The sequence below is a fragment of the Elaeis guineensis genome, chromosome 5, assembly GCF_000442705.2.
Source record: "Elaeis guineensis isolate ETL-2024a chromosome 5, EG11, whole genome shotgun sequence".
NCBI lineage: Eukaryota > Viridiplantae > Streptophyta > Magnoliopsida > Arecales > Arecaceae > Elaeis > Elaeis guineensis.
Window position 1 is genome coordinate 8,640,124 of NC_025997.2, and position 18,156 is coordinate 8,658,279.

Here is an 18,156-nt window from a genome sequence, read left to right on the forward strand (position 1 = left end):
GTCCAACGAGACCAAGATCACCTGAATCGGAGCTCGGATGGAGAAGATACGAGCTTTCGAAGATAGCACGAAAACCGAGGCGGCGGAGGACCGCCGGCGACCGGCGGCGGGCGGCAGCGGCGCGGCCGCAGGCGGCGGCGCGCGGGACGCGCGTCCCAGGCCCGCTGGCCCGCGTGGGACGCGGGACCCAGGCCCGGGCGGGACGCGGGACCCAGGCCCGCGCGGGACGCGCGTCCCAGGCCCAGGCCCGCGCGGGACGCGCGACCCAGGCCCAGGCCCGTGCGGGACGCGCGACCCAGCAGCCTGCTGGCCCATCCCCGGTCCACCGTGGACCGGGTGGTCCACGGCGCGGCCTGTGGACCGCGTGGACGTTTCTCACTCGATTCTCGCGGTCCACGGCTCTATTCCGTGGACCGGAGCGCGATCTAAGGGTCCAGAGAGCTCCCGGTGTTGATCGGATGGTCTCGGACGTGATTTGGGTTGATTAAGGAGTCCTAATCCTTCTCTAATCAAGTTTAAACCAGGTTTAAGCCTTTAAAAAGGCCTGAGACGAAACAGAGAGAGTGGTTTTTCGGTTTCTCGCCGCCGTACGAACCGAGAGGAGAGAGAGGGGCGTGAGGCGCTTTGAGAGAAGGAGCAGGAGGCTCCTGGACAGCGGTCGCCAGGCTCTTCAGGGGTTCAGGGGGGTCTCCAAGAGAGAGAGAGCTTTTGTGAGGGGAACTTCATGTGAGAGAGAATTGGGTGTACAAGGGTTGAGGGTGAGGTCTCCTCTTGTAAAATTTTCTTTTCATAGTGAAGTTTGCATGTCCCGTGGAGGCGAGCCCTTTTGTGGCTGATCCACGTATTTTGATTGTTTTTCCTTTTGTTTTGTTTCTTCTTTCTTCCTGCTGCATCGCGTGGTACTGAAAGGGTCTTGGGAGGTGGTGTCCTGGCCAGACATCCACCCAACAAGTGGTATCAGAGCAAAGCGGTACAAGGACGCAGATTGTAGTGGTGGTGAGCAAGACTGAAGATGGAGAAAACAGGAACAATTAGGATGGAGATCAACAAGTTTGATGGTAAGAGCAATTTCTCCTTGTGGCAGGCAAGGGTGAAGGACGTGCTCATCCAACAGGGGTTGATCGAAGCTCTCTTGTGCGATGAGAAACCGACCACCATGGAGGTGCGGGATTGGAAACGGCTACAGATGCAGGCGGTGAGTACCATCCGTATGTACCTGGCGGATGAGGTGGTGATCCATGTGCTGAGCGAGACTTCCCCGACGGTGCTGTGGTCGAAGCTCGAGGAGTTGTACATGGCGAAGTCTCTCACCAACACTCTTTTCCTCTGGAGGCAGTTTTACCAACTGCGGATGACTGAGGGACAGAGCGTGCAGGAGCATCTGAGCCACTTCCAGAAGATCCTCACCGACCTTCTCAGCGTTGGAGAGAACGTTGAGGAGAAGACCAGGGCGCTGGTTTTGCTGGCGTCGCTTCCTTCTTCGTACGAGTCCTTGGTGACTGCTCTTCTAGTGGGGAAGAGCACTATCAAGATGGACGAGGTCACCGCGGCGATACTCCAGAACGAGGTTCTCAGGAGGGAGAACCCAGCTTCGAGCTCAGGTGTCGATAGCTCAGCTTTGGTGGCTTCTGGAGGTGCAGGAGGCGGTAGACGGAGCGACAGGAGATCGCATCGAGGGCGGTCTAAGTCCAGGAGGGACTTGAGCAAAACCAGGTGTTACCGGTGTGAGGAGTTGGGGCATCTAGCCAGAGATTGCCCTCAACTGAAAAATCGGACGGTGGCTGCTGTAGCGACGGCCGGCAGTGATTCAGATGGAGATGTCCTGGAGATATCTGACGAGGTATCTACTTCTTCCCAGCAGTGGATATTAGATTCTGCATGCCCCTATCATGTGTGTTGCAGAGAGGAGCAGTTTGACTCCCTGGAGAACAGTGAGAGCACTGTATATCTGCCGAATGGATCGAGCTGTGCGATCAGAGGCATTGGGACGGTCAGCTGGAGGACACATGACGGTGCAGTGAGGAGATTGGGGGAGGTCCGATACATACCCGATTTCAGGCGGAATCTTATCTCACTTAGCAGACTGGATTCGAGAGGCTACAGGACGGTAGCTGGTGGAGGAATCCTGAGGGTGCTACGCGGCGATAGGATTGTGCTGGAGGGGAAGAAGGGGAGCAGAGGACATTATTACCTGGCAGGGAGCCCAGTGCGAGGTGGAGCATCGGGAGCCAGGTGGAGCCCAGAGCGAGGTGGAGCTCCAGGAGGCGGATCGGGCACGAGACAGGAGACTCGGGAGGACGAGAGGCGACGTCGCAAGGTAAGATTCCTATTGCCGCAGGATGATGCCCCGAGCAGGTCTCAGGTCAGGAGGAGCACAGCATACGACGGAGATGGGATCGAGCAGCCTGACTCGACTCCCATGTTTGCCCATCCATGATCAGCAGGCAATTGCCCCAGGGCATGGGGGCGAGGAGATCCAGAAGCTCTCGGAGTTTGGAGGAGGCCGAATATCGAGTCGAGGTGGAGATTGTTAGGATTTGACGCCTCGAGATTCAGCCCACATTGAGCCCACAGTGAGGTTCGCGGCGAAAAACGGAGTCCAACGAGACCAAGATCACCTGAATCGGAGCTCGGATGGAGAAGATACGAGCTTTCGAAGATAGCACGAAAACCGAGGCGGCGGAGGACCGCCGGCGACCGGCGGCGGGCGGCAGCGGCGCGGCCGCAGGCGGCGGCGCGCGGGACGCGCGTCCCAGGCCCGCTGGCCCGCGTGGGACGCGGGACCCAGGCCCGGGCGGGACGCGGGACCCAGGCCCGCGCGGGACGCGCGTCCCAGGCCCAGGCCCGCGCGGGACGCGCGACCCAGGCCCAGGCCCGTGCGGGACGCGCGACCCAGCAGCCTGCTGGCCCATCCCCGGTCCACCGTGGACCGGGTGGTCCACGGCGCGGCCTGTGGACCGCGTGGACGTTTCTCACTCGATTCTCGCGGTCCACGGCTCTATTCCGTGGACCGGAGCGCGATCTAAGGGTCCAGAGAGCTCCCGGTGTTGATCGGATGGTCTCGGACGTGATTTGGGTTGATTAAGGAGTCCTAATCCTTCTCTAATCAAGTTTAAACCAGGTTTAAGCCTTTAAAAAGGCCTGAGACGAAACAGAGAGAGTGGTTTTTCGGTTTCTCGCCGCCGTACGAACCGAGAGGAGAGAGAGGGGCGTGAGGCGCTTTGAGAGAAGGAGCAGGAGGCTCCTGGACAGCGGTCGCCAGGCTCTTCAGGGGTTCAGGGGGGTCTCCAAGAGAGAGAGAGCTTTTGTGAGGGGAACTTCATGTGAGAGAGAATTGGGTGTACAAGGGTTGAGGGTGAGGTCTCCTCTTGTAAAATTTTCTTTTCATAGTGAAGTTTGCATGTCCCGTGGAGGCGAGCCCTTTTGTGGCTGATCCACGTATTTTGATTGTTTTTCCTTTTGTTTTGTTTCTTCTTTCTTCCTGCTGCATCGCGTGGTACTGAAAGGGTCTTGGGAGGTGGTGTCCTGGCCAGACATCCACCCAACACCATTCACATCGACGACAGGGAGTGTCACTCAGCCGAGCTTGAAGCTTAGTTTTGGTTGAGGTTGGCCTGGCTCTATAGCATTTTAATGGGCTTAAAAGTAACTGGGGCAGGTTATCTGAATTTGTTTTTTATATTTCACAAGCGAATGACACAAGGAGATGCCCTTTGTTAGATCATATGCCGAGTCTTTTGGACCAACCTGTCCTTGATTCGTTCAACCAGATCGGACCAAAGGAGGTAGTCTGACCAACGATGCTCTTGGGAGACCGTCTGAAAAAAAAGTATTATTTAAAAAAATTATATAGATAGAAATGATAATTAAGTCAGATCAGATCAGATCACATATTGATCGGTCAGATGCATGATAGATCAATGATCTGTCCATCTAAACTTGATCTCAGGTAAATAAAAAATCTAAATTTAGGCTCGATCATTTTATTAAACAGATTATTTAGTCTGATCAACAATAAAGTGGATCAAGTTAAATGGATCGAATAGATCAAATTGTGCAAAATAAATGAGAGAAAGTAAATTAAGAGTGAATATCATGAACATAAATTATATGCAATTCTGATGAATGGTTTGATTTAATTGAGTGCTGAAGGGTACAAGAAAAAGAAATTTCAGCCGTGAATGGAGAAAACTCTGATAGGCCACCAAAAAAGCAACAACGGTAGTTTGCCATAATTCCATGTCTTGGATGGTGGATGCCACCTTTATTTATAAGTGAGAAGAACTCTTGTCAGAACAGATGTACATGCCCACATGACTCAACTAATCCATCAATTTACTCAACCGTCGGTGGCATTTAATGGCTTGTTATGAAGGGGTGTGAACGACTCCCGTCAAAATTCAAGGACATGGCATGTGCCAGCTGCGATGATCCACCTATCCACTTCTTCCTTCTCTCGGAGAGAACCGATATGCTCTTTTTTCCTTATACCATTGTTCCCATACTCCCATGACTCGGAATATCTCGCATACGGGATACCCATGGACACTTGTTTAGAGGATATGCATTTTCCAATTATATGCAATCCTCATATGTTTCCCATCGACCATAGGCTTTGGACGTATTAAAGAAACCCATGTTAGAGGAGTACGTTAGGTGTAACTACAACTATATATATTAAGGGAGCAACATGCACACCAAAGAAAAGTAGACCAGTAATAGCTTAAATCAACAACAATATATATCTGGTTCAATTTAGGAATGGCAGAAGTAGATGACCACCAGCTTGCAGAGCAGAGATACACATGGTGATGGTCAGGACCGGCATGTGCTCTCATGTCTTCAAAACATGAGGAATATTGTAAGGTTGTCTATTAATTAGATGTCTTGATCTGAGACACCTTTCGCAAAGGCCATAATAAAAAATATTCTCCAATAGACTTGCGACCGCCACCGCACGGCCATTGGCAAGTACACTGGCGCGTTGGATCCGGTGGGACCTTTCTCATTGACAGGGCCAAGCGGTGATGGATTCTTCTTGGAGCATTCCGGGGCCCCAGTCCAGAAAAGAGACGCCAAGTGTTCGATTTCAGCCCCAGTGGGACCGTAGCACGTGGCACGTCGGCACCTGAGAGGAACTTTCAAGTTCTCTTGGATACTATTGTGGTGAGCGAGTCCCTTGTCGGGTGTCTCAGTGCTCGAGAAAGTTGCCGAGGTTTTCTTTCACGTTTGTAATATTTTTCTGAATGCTAGCTTAAGTGGTGGATTCCTTTGGCCTGTTTAAATACTGAAGCTGCGTGGAAAAAGTGTTGTTACTTACAAAAAACAGAGATAACGCCGCATCCAATGTTTTCTGTCATAACTAAGCTAGATTTCCATGCGACCTTAACTGAGTGTGCAGGTAATTTTCCTTTGTTTTTTTTTTTTTTTATTTAAAGAATGACATATTACACCTATGCCCAATAATTGAAAAAAAAGTTAGACTTAAATACCCCTCTTTACTTTAATCCATAATTTAACAGAACATTAGTTAAATCGTTAACCTTAAATACGGCTAGCATAACACGTTATAAGAAAAAAACATGTGCATGCTTCTTTTTATCGAAGAGAAATTTTAATTTTTTATATAAGATAAATGGATTCATTAATAACATTAATGTAATTAGGTATAAGTATAAATTTTACAAACTACTGATTATAAGTGTAATAAATGTAAATCTTTGAAGGATTTTTGTAATTAATTTTTTTTAATAATATCCATGTGAGTCATAAGGTTCTGGACCAAAAATGATAAAGCTTAATTTTAACCTAGAGGTAGAAAAACAAAACAAAGAAGCACAAATTATAGGCAGCCTTATCTGAAACATCCTCTGCTTATACATGTCGACAAGGATCCTAAATATCAACAGATACCAAACCGCTTTATCGTTACCAATAGGTCCTAAACAAACAAATCTCAGGGCATGTTAGATTTACTATCGTCATCCTCTGTCCAAGAATATAAAAAAAAAAAAAAAAAATCATCTTCCACATAGTGCCCTGTTGATTTTTTTTTTTTTTTTTTTTTTTTTTTGTTTGAGAAACCTGTTGAATTGTTATTCTAAGTAATTTACAGGAATGATTTGGGCAGATGAAAGGTGCTTCCGGGATATGAGAAACTGTTAAGAAAAATATAAGGTAACTGTCAATCATCGCGCCTTAAAAGGATTCCTAAAATCATAAAATTCCTGGGAGGAGTGCCCCACTCCTTTCACTTTTCTCAAAAAAAAAAAAAAAAAAATCCTAAAATCTCAGTGTTACAGCCTGTCGAGGAGGTTAAGGTGCCATCCGTACCACTCAGGACTGATGGTCTTGCTTTTAAATGGAGCCTTAGATAGCATCCCTCTAATTTGTGGCCCACCCAAGCATATTAATGCTCTTGGAAATTTTTTGTGCAGCGCACGAGGTGCAGAAAATTTAATGCGGAGAACACCATTTTATCATATTGAATGACGTGGTATTACTTTCTAACGAATATTTAATATTTATAATTTTATTTTTTTATTTAAAATTTTAAATATTAAAAATATTTTTTAAAAAAATTATGATATTTTTTTTAAAATTATGATACTCCTTCGTAAAAATTATGATATCTCTTCTTTTCTGATAAAATTATGACACTACTTCACAGAATTATGGTATTCCTTTATAAAAATTATGACATCCTTCCTTCGTAGAATTATTACACCCTTTCATAAAAATTATAACACTTCTTCATAAAAATTATAACATCCTGTAAAAAAATTATATCTTATGCAGAAAATTATAATTTCAATGTAAGATGTCATAATATCAGCATAGGATATCATAATTATTTCAGAAGGAAAGAGATATTATAATTTTTATAAAAAATATTATAATTTTTTTTAAAAATAAAATTATAATTTTTAAAAAATATATTTTTTTTATTCAAAAATTTAATCGAAAAAGTGAAACTACGGATATTAAATATGTATCAAAAAATAATGATTATATAGTTTAATAAGATAAAATGATGCACTTCATATTTTCTATACTGCAGGTGACGCATAAAAAATTTCTCGCTCCTATAAATTTTTTAATTTTGTTGGATAATGAATAATTGTTGCATGCCATCGTTATTTAAATATGAGATGTTTCGTGAACGGGTACTCCAACCAAGCATTCTTGGGAGAAAAAGAGAAAAAAAAAAAAAAATCTTTCGTGAACCACAAGTTTGGCAGGACAATTGCGCTGTTCACTCCCGTGTCTACTTTTCAGCAGTGACTCTTTGAGGCATATATCGTTTAGCACGTGTCATGTCAAAGTTAGCTAATTCACAAACTCATCAGGTGGGTGCACTTGCAATTTTTTTTTTAAGTACAAAACGGATGATCATACTAATTTAATACGAAAACAGTTCAAAAAATTAAAATATATAAAATTTTATAAAATTTACACACAGTTATCATTAGATCTTCATAGTCAATCATTGAAATGATCAATAAAAATCATCATCCAATTTATTGTAGTATTTATTTTTCAAAAGACATATCGTACTTGCAACACAGCAGTTTGATGAAGAAAAATTTAAACATCCCGGATGAACCGATGAATCTTGAAATGTGTGATACCTCCTTGAATCCATGAGATAACAATGACAGAATCATCCTCAAAGACACCCGCAACTTTCTCTCGAGAATCAATTCATAAACCTAATTGCCATTTTCGATGTTAGATATGTACTCTAATATACAGTCTATCATGCTTTCATATAGTCGGGAAATCGTTGGCATATTTTAATTTTAATATTCAAAACTTTGAAGTCGAGATTCAAGCTAACCAACTACACACATTTAACACATAATGATGTACATTAAAATCTACTGGTGACCTATAACAATGATCTATGTAGGGGTGCGTGTGATCTACCAAATCTATGCTGCCATTCCTGAGAAGCCAGCAAACGATGTTACAAACACTATCATATCTTTTTTTATGCTTTATATGCCAGGAAAAATTGAAGGGATATTTCTTCTCCCAATATATAGATCTGAACTCGGGTAATGGCGCCCAAATCTTACCATCGCCACCTTATCCTGGGAGCACTTTCCAACAGGACCGGTTCATGCTTCTTTTCCCTATTTTAGTCACACTCTTCTTCCTGAAAAATATATATCTCTGTTTGCTTTAAAAGGAGAGAAAAAAATATATCAGAGAATATATTTATCAAGCAAACTAATCATTAAAATCATAGCCATTCATCAAATTCCCTCTTCTTGCAGAAAACATGGAGTCACAAATGCCAAATACTAGCAATATATATAATCTGTATTAAATTTACCAAACCCATCATCGCTGTTTATGCTAATTTTAGTCCTTTTTTGCACTAAACCATATCTGGGGTAGGCCCAACTGCTGCCCTTGATGCTTTAAAAAGTGGTTGTTGGGTTGTGGTTTGATTGATGGTGGTTGCTTGTTTCATCCTCTGAAACATCAGTGCAACCACTGCACTTCCAAGCCGTCCACTTCCCCTCAATCTTTATTCGTAATGTGGCTTCCTTTGGCACAGTTAGCATCACCCAACTTCTAAAATGACCTGGTGATGAAGGTCACCGTTCCAAAGTCGCTTTTAAATTCTTTTGGTGGTCAGAAAGATGAATAATATTATACATCCAACCACCAACATCATTCATCCCGAGCAAAAAGACTACGGCGACCTTGGCCTCCAGCTACCGGAAGGAGGGAGTTTCTGATCCATAGTAGGCTTTACAAGATTCTTGCAAACCTGCTTGGTGATGAATGGAAATGACTTCAGCATACCAATCAAGGAAAGAGAAAGAGGATACTTTTATGTTGTCGAAACTCAATAAGTGCTGTGCTTTATGATCCTTAGATATTGATCAGATATAGGCATAAAACAGATCACTACTGTCAAAGGATGTTACAATACAGAATGGCACTTCTCAGAAAGTCTACTGATTCAACAAGGCTTATTTTTGCAGTACCGCCCGCAAAAAAAATTAGAGAGAACCAAAAGAAAGAAGATAAAACATACTTAAGGGATCGTATACATAGAAGAAGAAAATTTAGTTGTCAGGCGTTTTTTAATTTACGGTATTATGATCATAATCTGATGGAAACCGAATGTATGAAATCAAAAACAAAAACAAACATCCTTTTTGGGATCATGGTAATTTCCTGTACATGATCAGGACAGCCTACAACCATCACCTATCACATCAAGACATGCAATGAATCAATTTTACAGTAACTGTATTTCAGGAACATCAGGTGAGGCAGGGATGGTGATCTAGCTAAGAAGCATATTTGGATATGAGCTCTTGATTACTTCATCTGCTGAAATTTTGAAATTATTGGATGGTTTGCTCGCCTAAAATTCAGATTTTGACCCAGAGGGTGACACCCTAAAAAGTAACTATCGCATCAATCTTCTGTATGATGCAGTAATTTCATCAATTTCATTTAATCATAGCAGAGTGCAGACTTATAAACAAGGATGATTCACAATATAGAATAAATGTATTGCTTTTCAAGAACTTGGATCCGATGCACGGTAATATTTAATCATTTTGTTTGAACATGATATGTCCGATCATTGCAGCATACCAAATTTTCCTTGTAGTGAAATTTAGTATGTGAACTATAACTAAAATCACCACCACACAAGACACTGAATCTATCAGAAAAATTTCAGTTTTGGGGCTCTTTATAATACTTACAAATAAAAATTCCTCAAATTTTTTGCATCTAAGCTCAAGCTAACAAAAATACTAATTTTGACAAAAAACTACAAAAATCAATTGTAAATGAAAAAAAAAAAACAATATTTAGTATCTGATGCCTTTTGCAACTTCAAAGAAGTGTGCTACATTTTCCTCTGGGGTTCCTACTACAATGCCATGGCCAAGGTTCAATATGTGCTTATAACTACCAGCTTTTCTTACTGTGTCATGAATCCGCTTGGTTATGAACTCTTTTGAACCAAAAAGAACGCCAGGGTCAACATTTCCCTGGACTGCAACATCATATCCCAACCGTCTCCGACCTTCAGCCATATCAACGGTCCAGTCTAAGCTGACAACATCAACGCCAGTCAAGGGAACTCTCTCAAGCAAGCCCCCAGACCCACTTGCATAAAGGATTAAAGGCAGATCAGGATGTGTTTCCTTAACAGAATCCACAATTTGTTTCAAATAAGGTAGGCTAAACTCCTCAAAATCCACAGGACTAAGTTCTGTTGCCCAGGAATCAAAAATTTGGACTGCCTGTGCCCCCTTGTTTGCTTGGTACTTAATGTACTTTGCCATAGAGTTTGTAAATTTCTGTAACAGAGAATGTAGAACCTACAAGGAAAAATCATCATAATTAAATAACAAAACACAAAGTCTGGTATATAAATATACATGATCAAGGAGCAAACACATCATATACGGAAGTCATCATGCAACATTTACATGCTCATGCCATTAAAATAAATACGCTATTTAAAGTTTTTTTCTTTTGCCTTTCAAAAAAAATGTGGAATTGCCATTTTCAATGTTCCAACATGGAACCCCTCCCAGCACATGCATTAAGGAGAGCGGTGCCAACCAGCAGAATCCAGTTCCATGGGTCCAACATGAGAAGTGATCACTGAATGGTTATGACATTCACACGAATATCTTTAACTCACATACTGCAGGTAGGTCTATACCAATTTGGGCCGTGGCGCCCCAAGTTAGTGACCAACAGCACTGATGCATGATACCAGAATTAGCATTTTAAGTTGGCTGGGAATTCATGCTTGAACTTGACATTTTTTAACTTCATTACCCAAACGTTCCATCAGCCCTTCCTGCCTTCCAGTATTTCACTTTAACCTTCTTGGAGATTCACGCAATTCACAATGTGAGCAAGACTAATTCCACATGATAGGCATAATTCCACAAAATAGGCATTCAGCTTCCTGGTGAAAGCCACAAGCAAGCAATTGTCACATTGCACATCTTGTTGATTATGATATGTGAGGCCATTTTGTTGGCTCAAAAACAAAGCCAGCCTCTTCAGCAGCATCAGACAGTAGACATGCATTTGGGCTGTGACCTTTGTGGAAGCCTTCAGCCCTATCTAATCTCACAATTCAATGTCACCTCTGAAATCTAAACCTACTATGGTACCTCTCCAAGTTGTTTATGTCTCTAGTGGAGTCCTGTGTTTCAATTTATCTGACAGGCAGCTGCCCCATTTGAATGATTCATTTAATATATAGAAGTAGTATATGATGAAAAGGTATGTATTTACAGTTCCTATGTTAGCAACATTTTTTGTTCTCCATAATTGCCGGTTGCTCATCAAATTGTAGGGTTTTGCCTCCATAACTGTCATTCCTTAAATTTAAAGGGGGGGGAAAACCTTAAGGGCCTGTTTGGATGATTAGGCCCAAAATCCTATGGGATTTGTGGGTTAGACGAATACAACCACCAAAAGCATTGGACTAAAGGCAGAGGTCTTTTTTTCTCCTTATGAGATTCGGGCCAGCACACTCGAAAGTAAGGGTGAGCAAAAACCAAAACTGAACCAATCAAACTGGTGAAACCGAACCAAACCGCAAGTTTGGTTTGGTTGGTTTTTGACATATAAAAAACAGGTTTGGATTGGATCAAGTTTGTCAGTAAATAAAATCATTCTCAAACCAAACCAGACCGGCTTTAATAAAACGACGTCATTTTGATTAGGATGTTGTTTATGTTAGAGTATTAATGTATTAGAAAATAATTCTGGATTTATGGTGTTGTTTATCAATTTGATTTTGTGTTGATTAGCCTTAAACCTTAAGTGACATACTTACTGAATTGTTTTTTTTTTTTTTATAATGTGTTGGAGATCTTTATCTTAATCCTTAATGATGGTGTCTATTTAAGAATTTCATTTTGTTGAGTGACAATATCTTATGTCAATTTAAATCATTTTACTTGATAAATTATCTTGGAGGTACTTTTATGTGAAAAGAACACAAGTCTTCATGAATTACAAAAATAATAATAATAATATAAACCGGTAAACCAAACCAATCCAGACCGTTTAAATCATGTTGGTTTGGTTTGGTTTCAATCTTCTATTGGTCCGGTTTGGTTTCTAGAAATACCAAACCGTTTAGAACTGATTCGGCTTAGGTTTCAGCATGAAACCGGTCCAAACCGGACCATGCTCACCCCTACTCAAAAGGCAGCTTTGACTATTTGTGAATTTATGCCTAACTTAGCCTAGCCTGTAATCCAATGCTTTTGATGGATGTACTGGGCCAACTTACGAATCCAATAGGATTTTAGGCCTAATCATCCAAATAGGCCCTAAGTAGACTTTTGATAACTCTGCTAAGTAGGGGTTAAAATGTAATGTTAGAGAAATTTTAAAGAAAGCTAGTAGCAAGGGTCATGCATTTCAAGAGCTCATAGCTTCATACCCACCTAACAAGATCAGTTCAAATATCATATATAGAAAGAAAAGGGACTCTTTTGGGCGTGTCCAATTTTTTAAAATTATGTTGTTCTTCTTTTGTTATACTAAGAGTGGAAACTTTGCAAGGAGATCAATTGCATGGGATTTCTCAGGTGTCATTCATGCTGCTGACATGAGAGCAGTGTTGCAATTAAGGGTGATTGACAAATTTAACTGGGGGAAAACAGATAACACTAATTTCACAAAGCACATTGAATGAAGACAAAGTTTAACATATACCTTTGGTTGAGAGAAAGCCAGACTCTTTATCTTTGTGAAGTGCTTAGATGAACCACCTTCAACAACATAAGATGCCAGGGTGAAAGGAGCCCCGACAAAGCCCAGCACAGCAGCATCACTTTTAACCTGAGCAAGCAACATAATACCAGCAATGCAAAAATTTATGAGGACAATTTCATATGACTAACCAAGATAGATCACTTTTAAACTGAGCAAGCAACATAATCATCATTAATGTGGACATTTATGAGGATAATCTTGTACGAGTAGCAAAAAGATGGATGGATGTATTTGTCAGTGTTCATTAATGACAAATTGGAACCATGCCACAGTGAAGGAATTTCAAAAACTTTTTATGGAAATATGATCATGCGTGATGTGTCCCTGCCACATGGAAGATAATGATTAAAAAATAAGGATATTTCTCTTCACTCGTCTACCATTCTAACTTAATGATTAGCAGACAAAGACATCACCCAAACAAGGATGATAACTAGAAATTCTTGTCTATTGGTTCGAAAGCTAATGCGAATGAAAGATAAGACTCTATAGAGAAAGCATTTTTAATGATAGATGCATCAAAGATTTGTTAGAAAAGTGGATAGGGTGATTTTTTATGTCAATAATTCTTTTAATCAATAACTTCCAATTAAAGCATCATATTATATTGAAGCTTCCCAGCAGGGAATACATTTATGCATTAGAACTCATCAAGATCCAACATTCAGAAAGTTGATAAGACCTAAGAGCAAAGGTGAAAGGCATAACTCAGGTTCAGTATACTTCAGTTCTTTGTTGCATCTGCAGGTTCAAGCTCTTGTTTCAGAATGAATATGCAAGCAACACAGTCATACACTTTTGGGTACTTTACATGCATGTACATGCATCCTGTGCTTTTCTGTTAAATTTCAATGCAGAAGAAGTACTAACCTGATTCTTCATAGTAAAATAACAGTGAACAGACAAGTCACGTATAATCTACCAAAGAAAATGCTAATAATGCTAAAATTTCAATAACCCATCAAAAAAACCTTACAAACAGTATTAATTTTTCCAATATAAATCCACAAGAACCTTAATCAAGGTCACTTATGTCTCATAATTATGTTCTTAATGTTCCCTAAATATGTTTAAGTGCTCCAGCACACTGAAGAAGCATGTGCAGGTGTGTCCAAATGGAAGATATCAGACCATCTGGTATGGTATGTGGTGTTCTGGGGCTCTTCAGCAGAAAATCAGGATTTCTTTTCTCAAAGAGACCTGAAAAGGTACTCAAAAATGGTATCTGTAGGGAAAACAACACATATCCAATGACGGTACCAAAACTAGATAGAAGAATCAAGGTTAGCCATAAAGAAAAAGATGAAGCATTTAAACTTTCACATCAGAAGTTCGAAAGAAGATAACATGCCAACCTCTGCCCGCAATATAGTCAATGCTTCCCCAACATATGGAACTGCCTCCTCGGGAACAAATTCTGTCACCTGATCAACATCTACAGCTGTTCTTAAAGGACTGTATATCACTGGACCCTTTCCCTTTATTATGTCAAATGGTATATTCATCCCAGAAAGAGGGGTAAGGATGTCTGAAAATAAAATAACCTGCCAGAAAATAAAGTAGATTCTGAAATCAACAATATAGTGAATTTAACAGCACTACATAAAGCAGCAGCCACACTGCAAGATATATTCAAACAAGAGAAGTATGATCCAGTGCAAACAAGAAGATATGTCATAGCATAGTTCGATTTCTACTAAAATAAAAAATGGACCCACCAGGTTATCATACTCAACAACAATGCCAGGTCATTATGACATCAAAAGGTGCACTGTTACAGATTTGTCATTTTATCACAGAATCCATGATATACATGAGTCAAGAATCATTACAAGGCTTATTATGTCCGACTTCCATTGACTGCAACTTGACTCGAACTATGATGCAATTATATAGCGTGTATATCATGGACAAGTGAACAGAGAGAACAGAACTCACACAAAGAAGCAAGCCATAGTTTTCACCTGACCCCACCCAAACCCATTGTAGAATATTAATAATCAACAAAGAGTTATGCTGATAAAAACAAAAGAAAAAATAAAAGCAATGTAAAAATTCCAAATAAGTATCTCACCCCATCAGGCCTGAAAACTTTCCATGGTTGTAGAGAGATTTCTACAACGAGATCAACATTTTCTGATCTTTCACGAAAAGAAGGATACTTTTCACAAATCTTTTTATAACTCTGTTCAAACAAAAGAAAGAGATTGCATTAGTAATGAGAAAAGACAAATACCTTTTTAAGCATGATAAAGAAATAAGGATATGCACGAAAAGAAACCAAATATACTTATCACAACAAATATACACATGTTTCTTTCTCATGAACTTCCCCCCCATATTTATAATAACCATAAATAGTTCATATTGCTGTATATTTTTCCCCCAATAGTGTTAATAAGAAGAGGTCTAAAATAAATGACTGACTATGCTAGGATTAAGCCATATAAGAGTTCAAAAAGAAAGAATATGATTAATACAGAAAGAGGAATTTCACTCCATTGAAATCTGTTAGAATACTCATCTCTGTCTATGTCTAATTACCCTCCTCCATATATCCATGATATTAATTCACAAAAGTATCTGTTCTAATGAAATATGTTAAAAATCCGTCAATACATAAACTGACATCATTACGTTTTCCTCCTTTCATCTAGAACTAAGGCTGCTATTTGCAGTTTCCTAACTTCCATATTTTGTATCTCACCTAGCTCTGAATCCTTACACCTCCTTTTATCCCTCCTGAAGCCTCATGCATTTCCTGAAACTCGATCACTTGATTAGGTCCTGTGCTACTTCCATCACCTCTAGCATATGGATCTCCCCATAGCTGTACACTCATATTACTGATACATACAAAGAAACCATGACACCTCTAATTTATGAATCTCCCCATAATTGTACATTTCTGTTTAGTGATATACACAAAGAAACCATGATACTTAAATTACTGCTATATATTTCAACAAACATGCAACCATTATAAGATACCAAGACAAATAGAAAAAGATGATCCACATGTTTTCAAATAGATTAAAATTTTCTTCTGTTTCAGTAGTATAATTATGGTTCTTGCTGCAATAACCTTCAACCTTTGATGCCACGACCACTTTGAAAGTTTCTGACACACTTACTGCTAGAGAACCAATATGTTTATACCATTACCTATTTATACATGGCTGCAAGGTCCATGATAACTAATATCATCTTGATTTGATTTTATATTTGTTTCAAGACCCATCAACATGAATGCTCCTTTTCATCTCTGCACTGTCCATATATTAATCCAAATATCAATAATTCTATTAAAATTTAAAAAAAAATTTAAAACTTGAAGTTTGATATTATTTTCTTGAATTGCTTCTGAAAGGCACCCACTTCTCATCAATTTCTAGGGCATTTCTTCGTCAAGCTACACCATATTCGTCTACTGTTCTGGCATCTGCTCTTATATCAATACAATGCAAATCCTTTAAGTTGTAGGCAAGGAAAAGTTATAAGCACTTTGACTAAGCCTTTATCATCTCGAACATATTCTACAAGTCCAAGAAAAAGAAAATAAGTTTAGCAGGTCATAGGAAAATCTGAAGCACATATTAAACCTGCCTTCATGTACCTCCCTGCCTGCCTCATCAACCAAACTGGTGGTCTTTCAACTTTTTCTCCTCGAACAGCATGTAGCAGGAGTGGCTCAGCAACACTAGTAACTTTTGGTTCTCCAACAAATTCTGGGGAAAAAAAAAGGAAATAGGAATTGTAAGTTAGACTCCCAACACACAGATAACATAAGAAAGTAATGAAATCAGATTTTGTTCTTGAATTTCAAAAGGTATCTTCTTACTAGTATTAGATTTCAAGGATAAGAAAAAAATAGAATTTCAAAATAGCTTTGATTTGGGGTGGCAGAAAACACGCATGCAATTCTTAGCAAGGTCTGCTGAACTAACCTATACCCACCCAAACCAACCAATTCAAGTTTGGTGCATCAATTAATTCCATGCTGGCCCAAACCAAGTGGAACCACCCTGTACCACTCGGTACTGCCTGAAACCAGAAAACATACCATACTGTACCGACCCGCTCTTCCTGGTTTCGGATGATATCATGATAAAAAGTGAGGAAAAAAAAGGGTCAAGAGCTGTCATGGTAATGATGTGTATATCCATATAAGGCTGTACCAAAACTGATAATGTATCAGTGACAGCATCTAGTAATGAGATTGAGGACCTTGGTTCTCAGTAAGAAAATAAAAAAAAAAAATCAGCAGTCCCCGAACCTGATGTTTGGACTTTTTTTCATTTCTTTTTCGCTCAGGCACTCCCCATACTGAAGCACATATGTCAGTCGCTAACTACTCATGTTTGTCAAGTTACTAATGAGTCTCAATTTTTTAAGCCTGTTTTATGTTTTGTCATGTACATGCTTGGTGCTTATTTTGCATTGATTTTGCCTTTCAGTGTATATAGCCGTAAGTGCAAATTTACTACTAAACTCATTGTAAGACCATTGAAGGCACTTACAAGCTACATTTACATTTATGCAGACATATATTGGGCATAAATTACGACTATTATGAGCATGTAAATTCGCCACTTAAGATTGAAAAACTCTAAATATGGAAGAGTGTACATCTATATAATTAAAAAGCACTTCAAATCAATTTGGTCTCGAATCCAAACCGGCTTCCAGCATGAAAAGACAAATTAGGCAAGGATGGAGTAAGAATGCAACTGTCGAAATTGGGTAACTGCAACAAAAAACGATCCAGTTCGTGTCCAACGCTAAAGTCATCAATTTTTACCAAAAAGTGTCCAGATTTTATGAACTTTTGATCACTCGCAGACAAAGAACTGCATCCGGTAACCAATTTTGTAGACCATAGCCATAGAATTCTGGGGAGAGAATAATCTAATACGTCCCATAAGAGCATTATAAAAAGCACAGCAGAGAGAACAAAAAGCCTAGCTCGAGAGGATGAAAAAATTTCTCTGAATTAAGGTCATAAAAATACTAAAAAGAGCGGGATAAAAAGACCCAAGAAGTATAAAAAAGAAGCAGATACCCCCAACAGTGCAGCGGACTGCGAGCTGCTTCGATTTGGAGCGGAAACCAAATGTCGATTTCCGAATAGTCGATGGAGAAGACAGAGCAAGAGGGCTATACATACACGCCGACATCTTCTTGTCCCGGTTTAAACTTATCGGGGATTTAGTCCCACTCCCGATCCGGATCCCCTGCGACCTAAAATTATTATATCCGTTTACCTCGCAGGCTGGTTTCGGATGACAGAAGGAAAGGAAGGGATGATGGAAGAAATAGATAGCCCTCTGATTTGACTGAAATGCCCCTCAGTGTGAC

At 40.2% G+C, this 18,156-nt stretch overlaps 1 protein-coding gene across 1 annotated transcript; it reads right to left on the bottom strand.

Moving 5' to 3' along the window:
• Positions 1–9,698: 9,698 nt before the first annotated feature.
• LOC105044798 (uroporphyrinogen decarboxylase) lies at positions 9,699–18,115 on the bottom strand. The gene is made up of 6 exons (XM_010922813.4): positions 17,861–18,115; positions 16,405–16,526; positions 14,873–14,983; positions 14,154–14,342; positions 12,739–12,864; positions 9,699–10,364 (listed from the first exon to the last, which is right to left on the bottom strand). Exons 1-6 carry the CDS (start codon positions 17,973–17,975, stop codon positions 9,849–9,851), a joined length of 1,179 nt encoding a protein of 392 aa, XP_010921115.1. The 5' UTR covers positions 17,976–18,115; the 3' UTR covers positions 9,699–9,848.
• Positions 18,116–18,156: the final 41 nt, after the last annotated feature.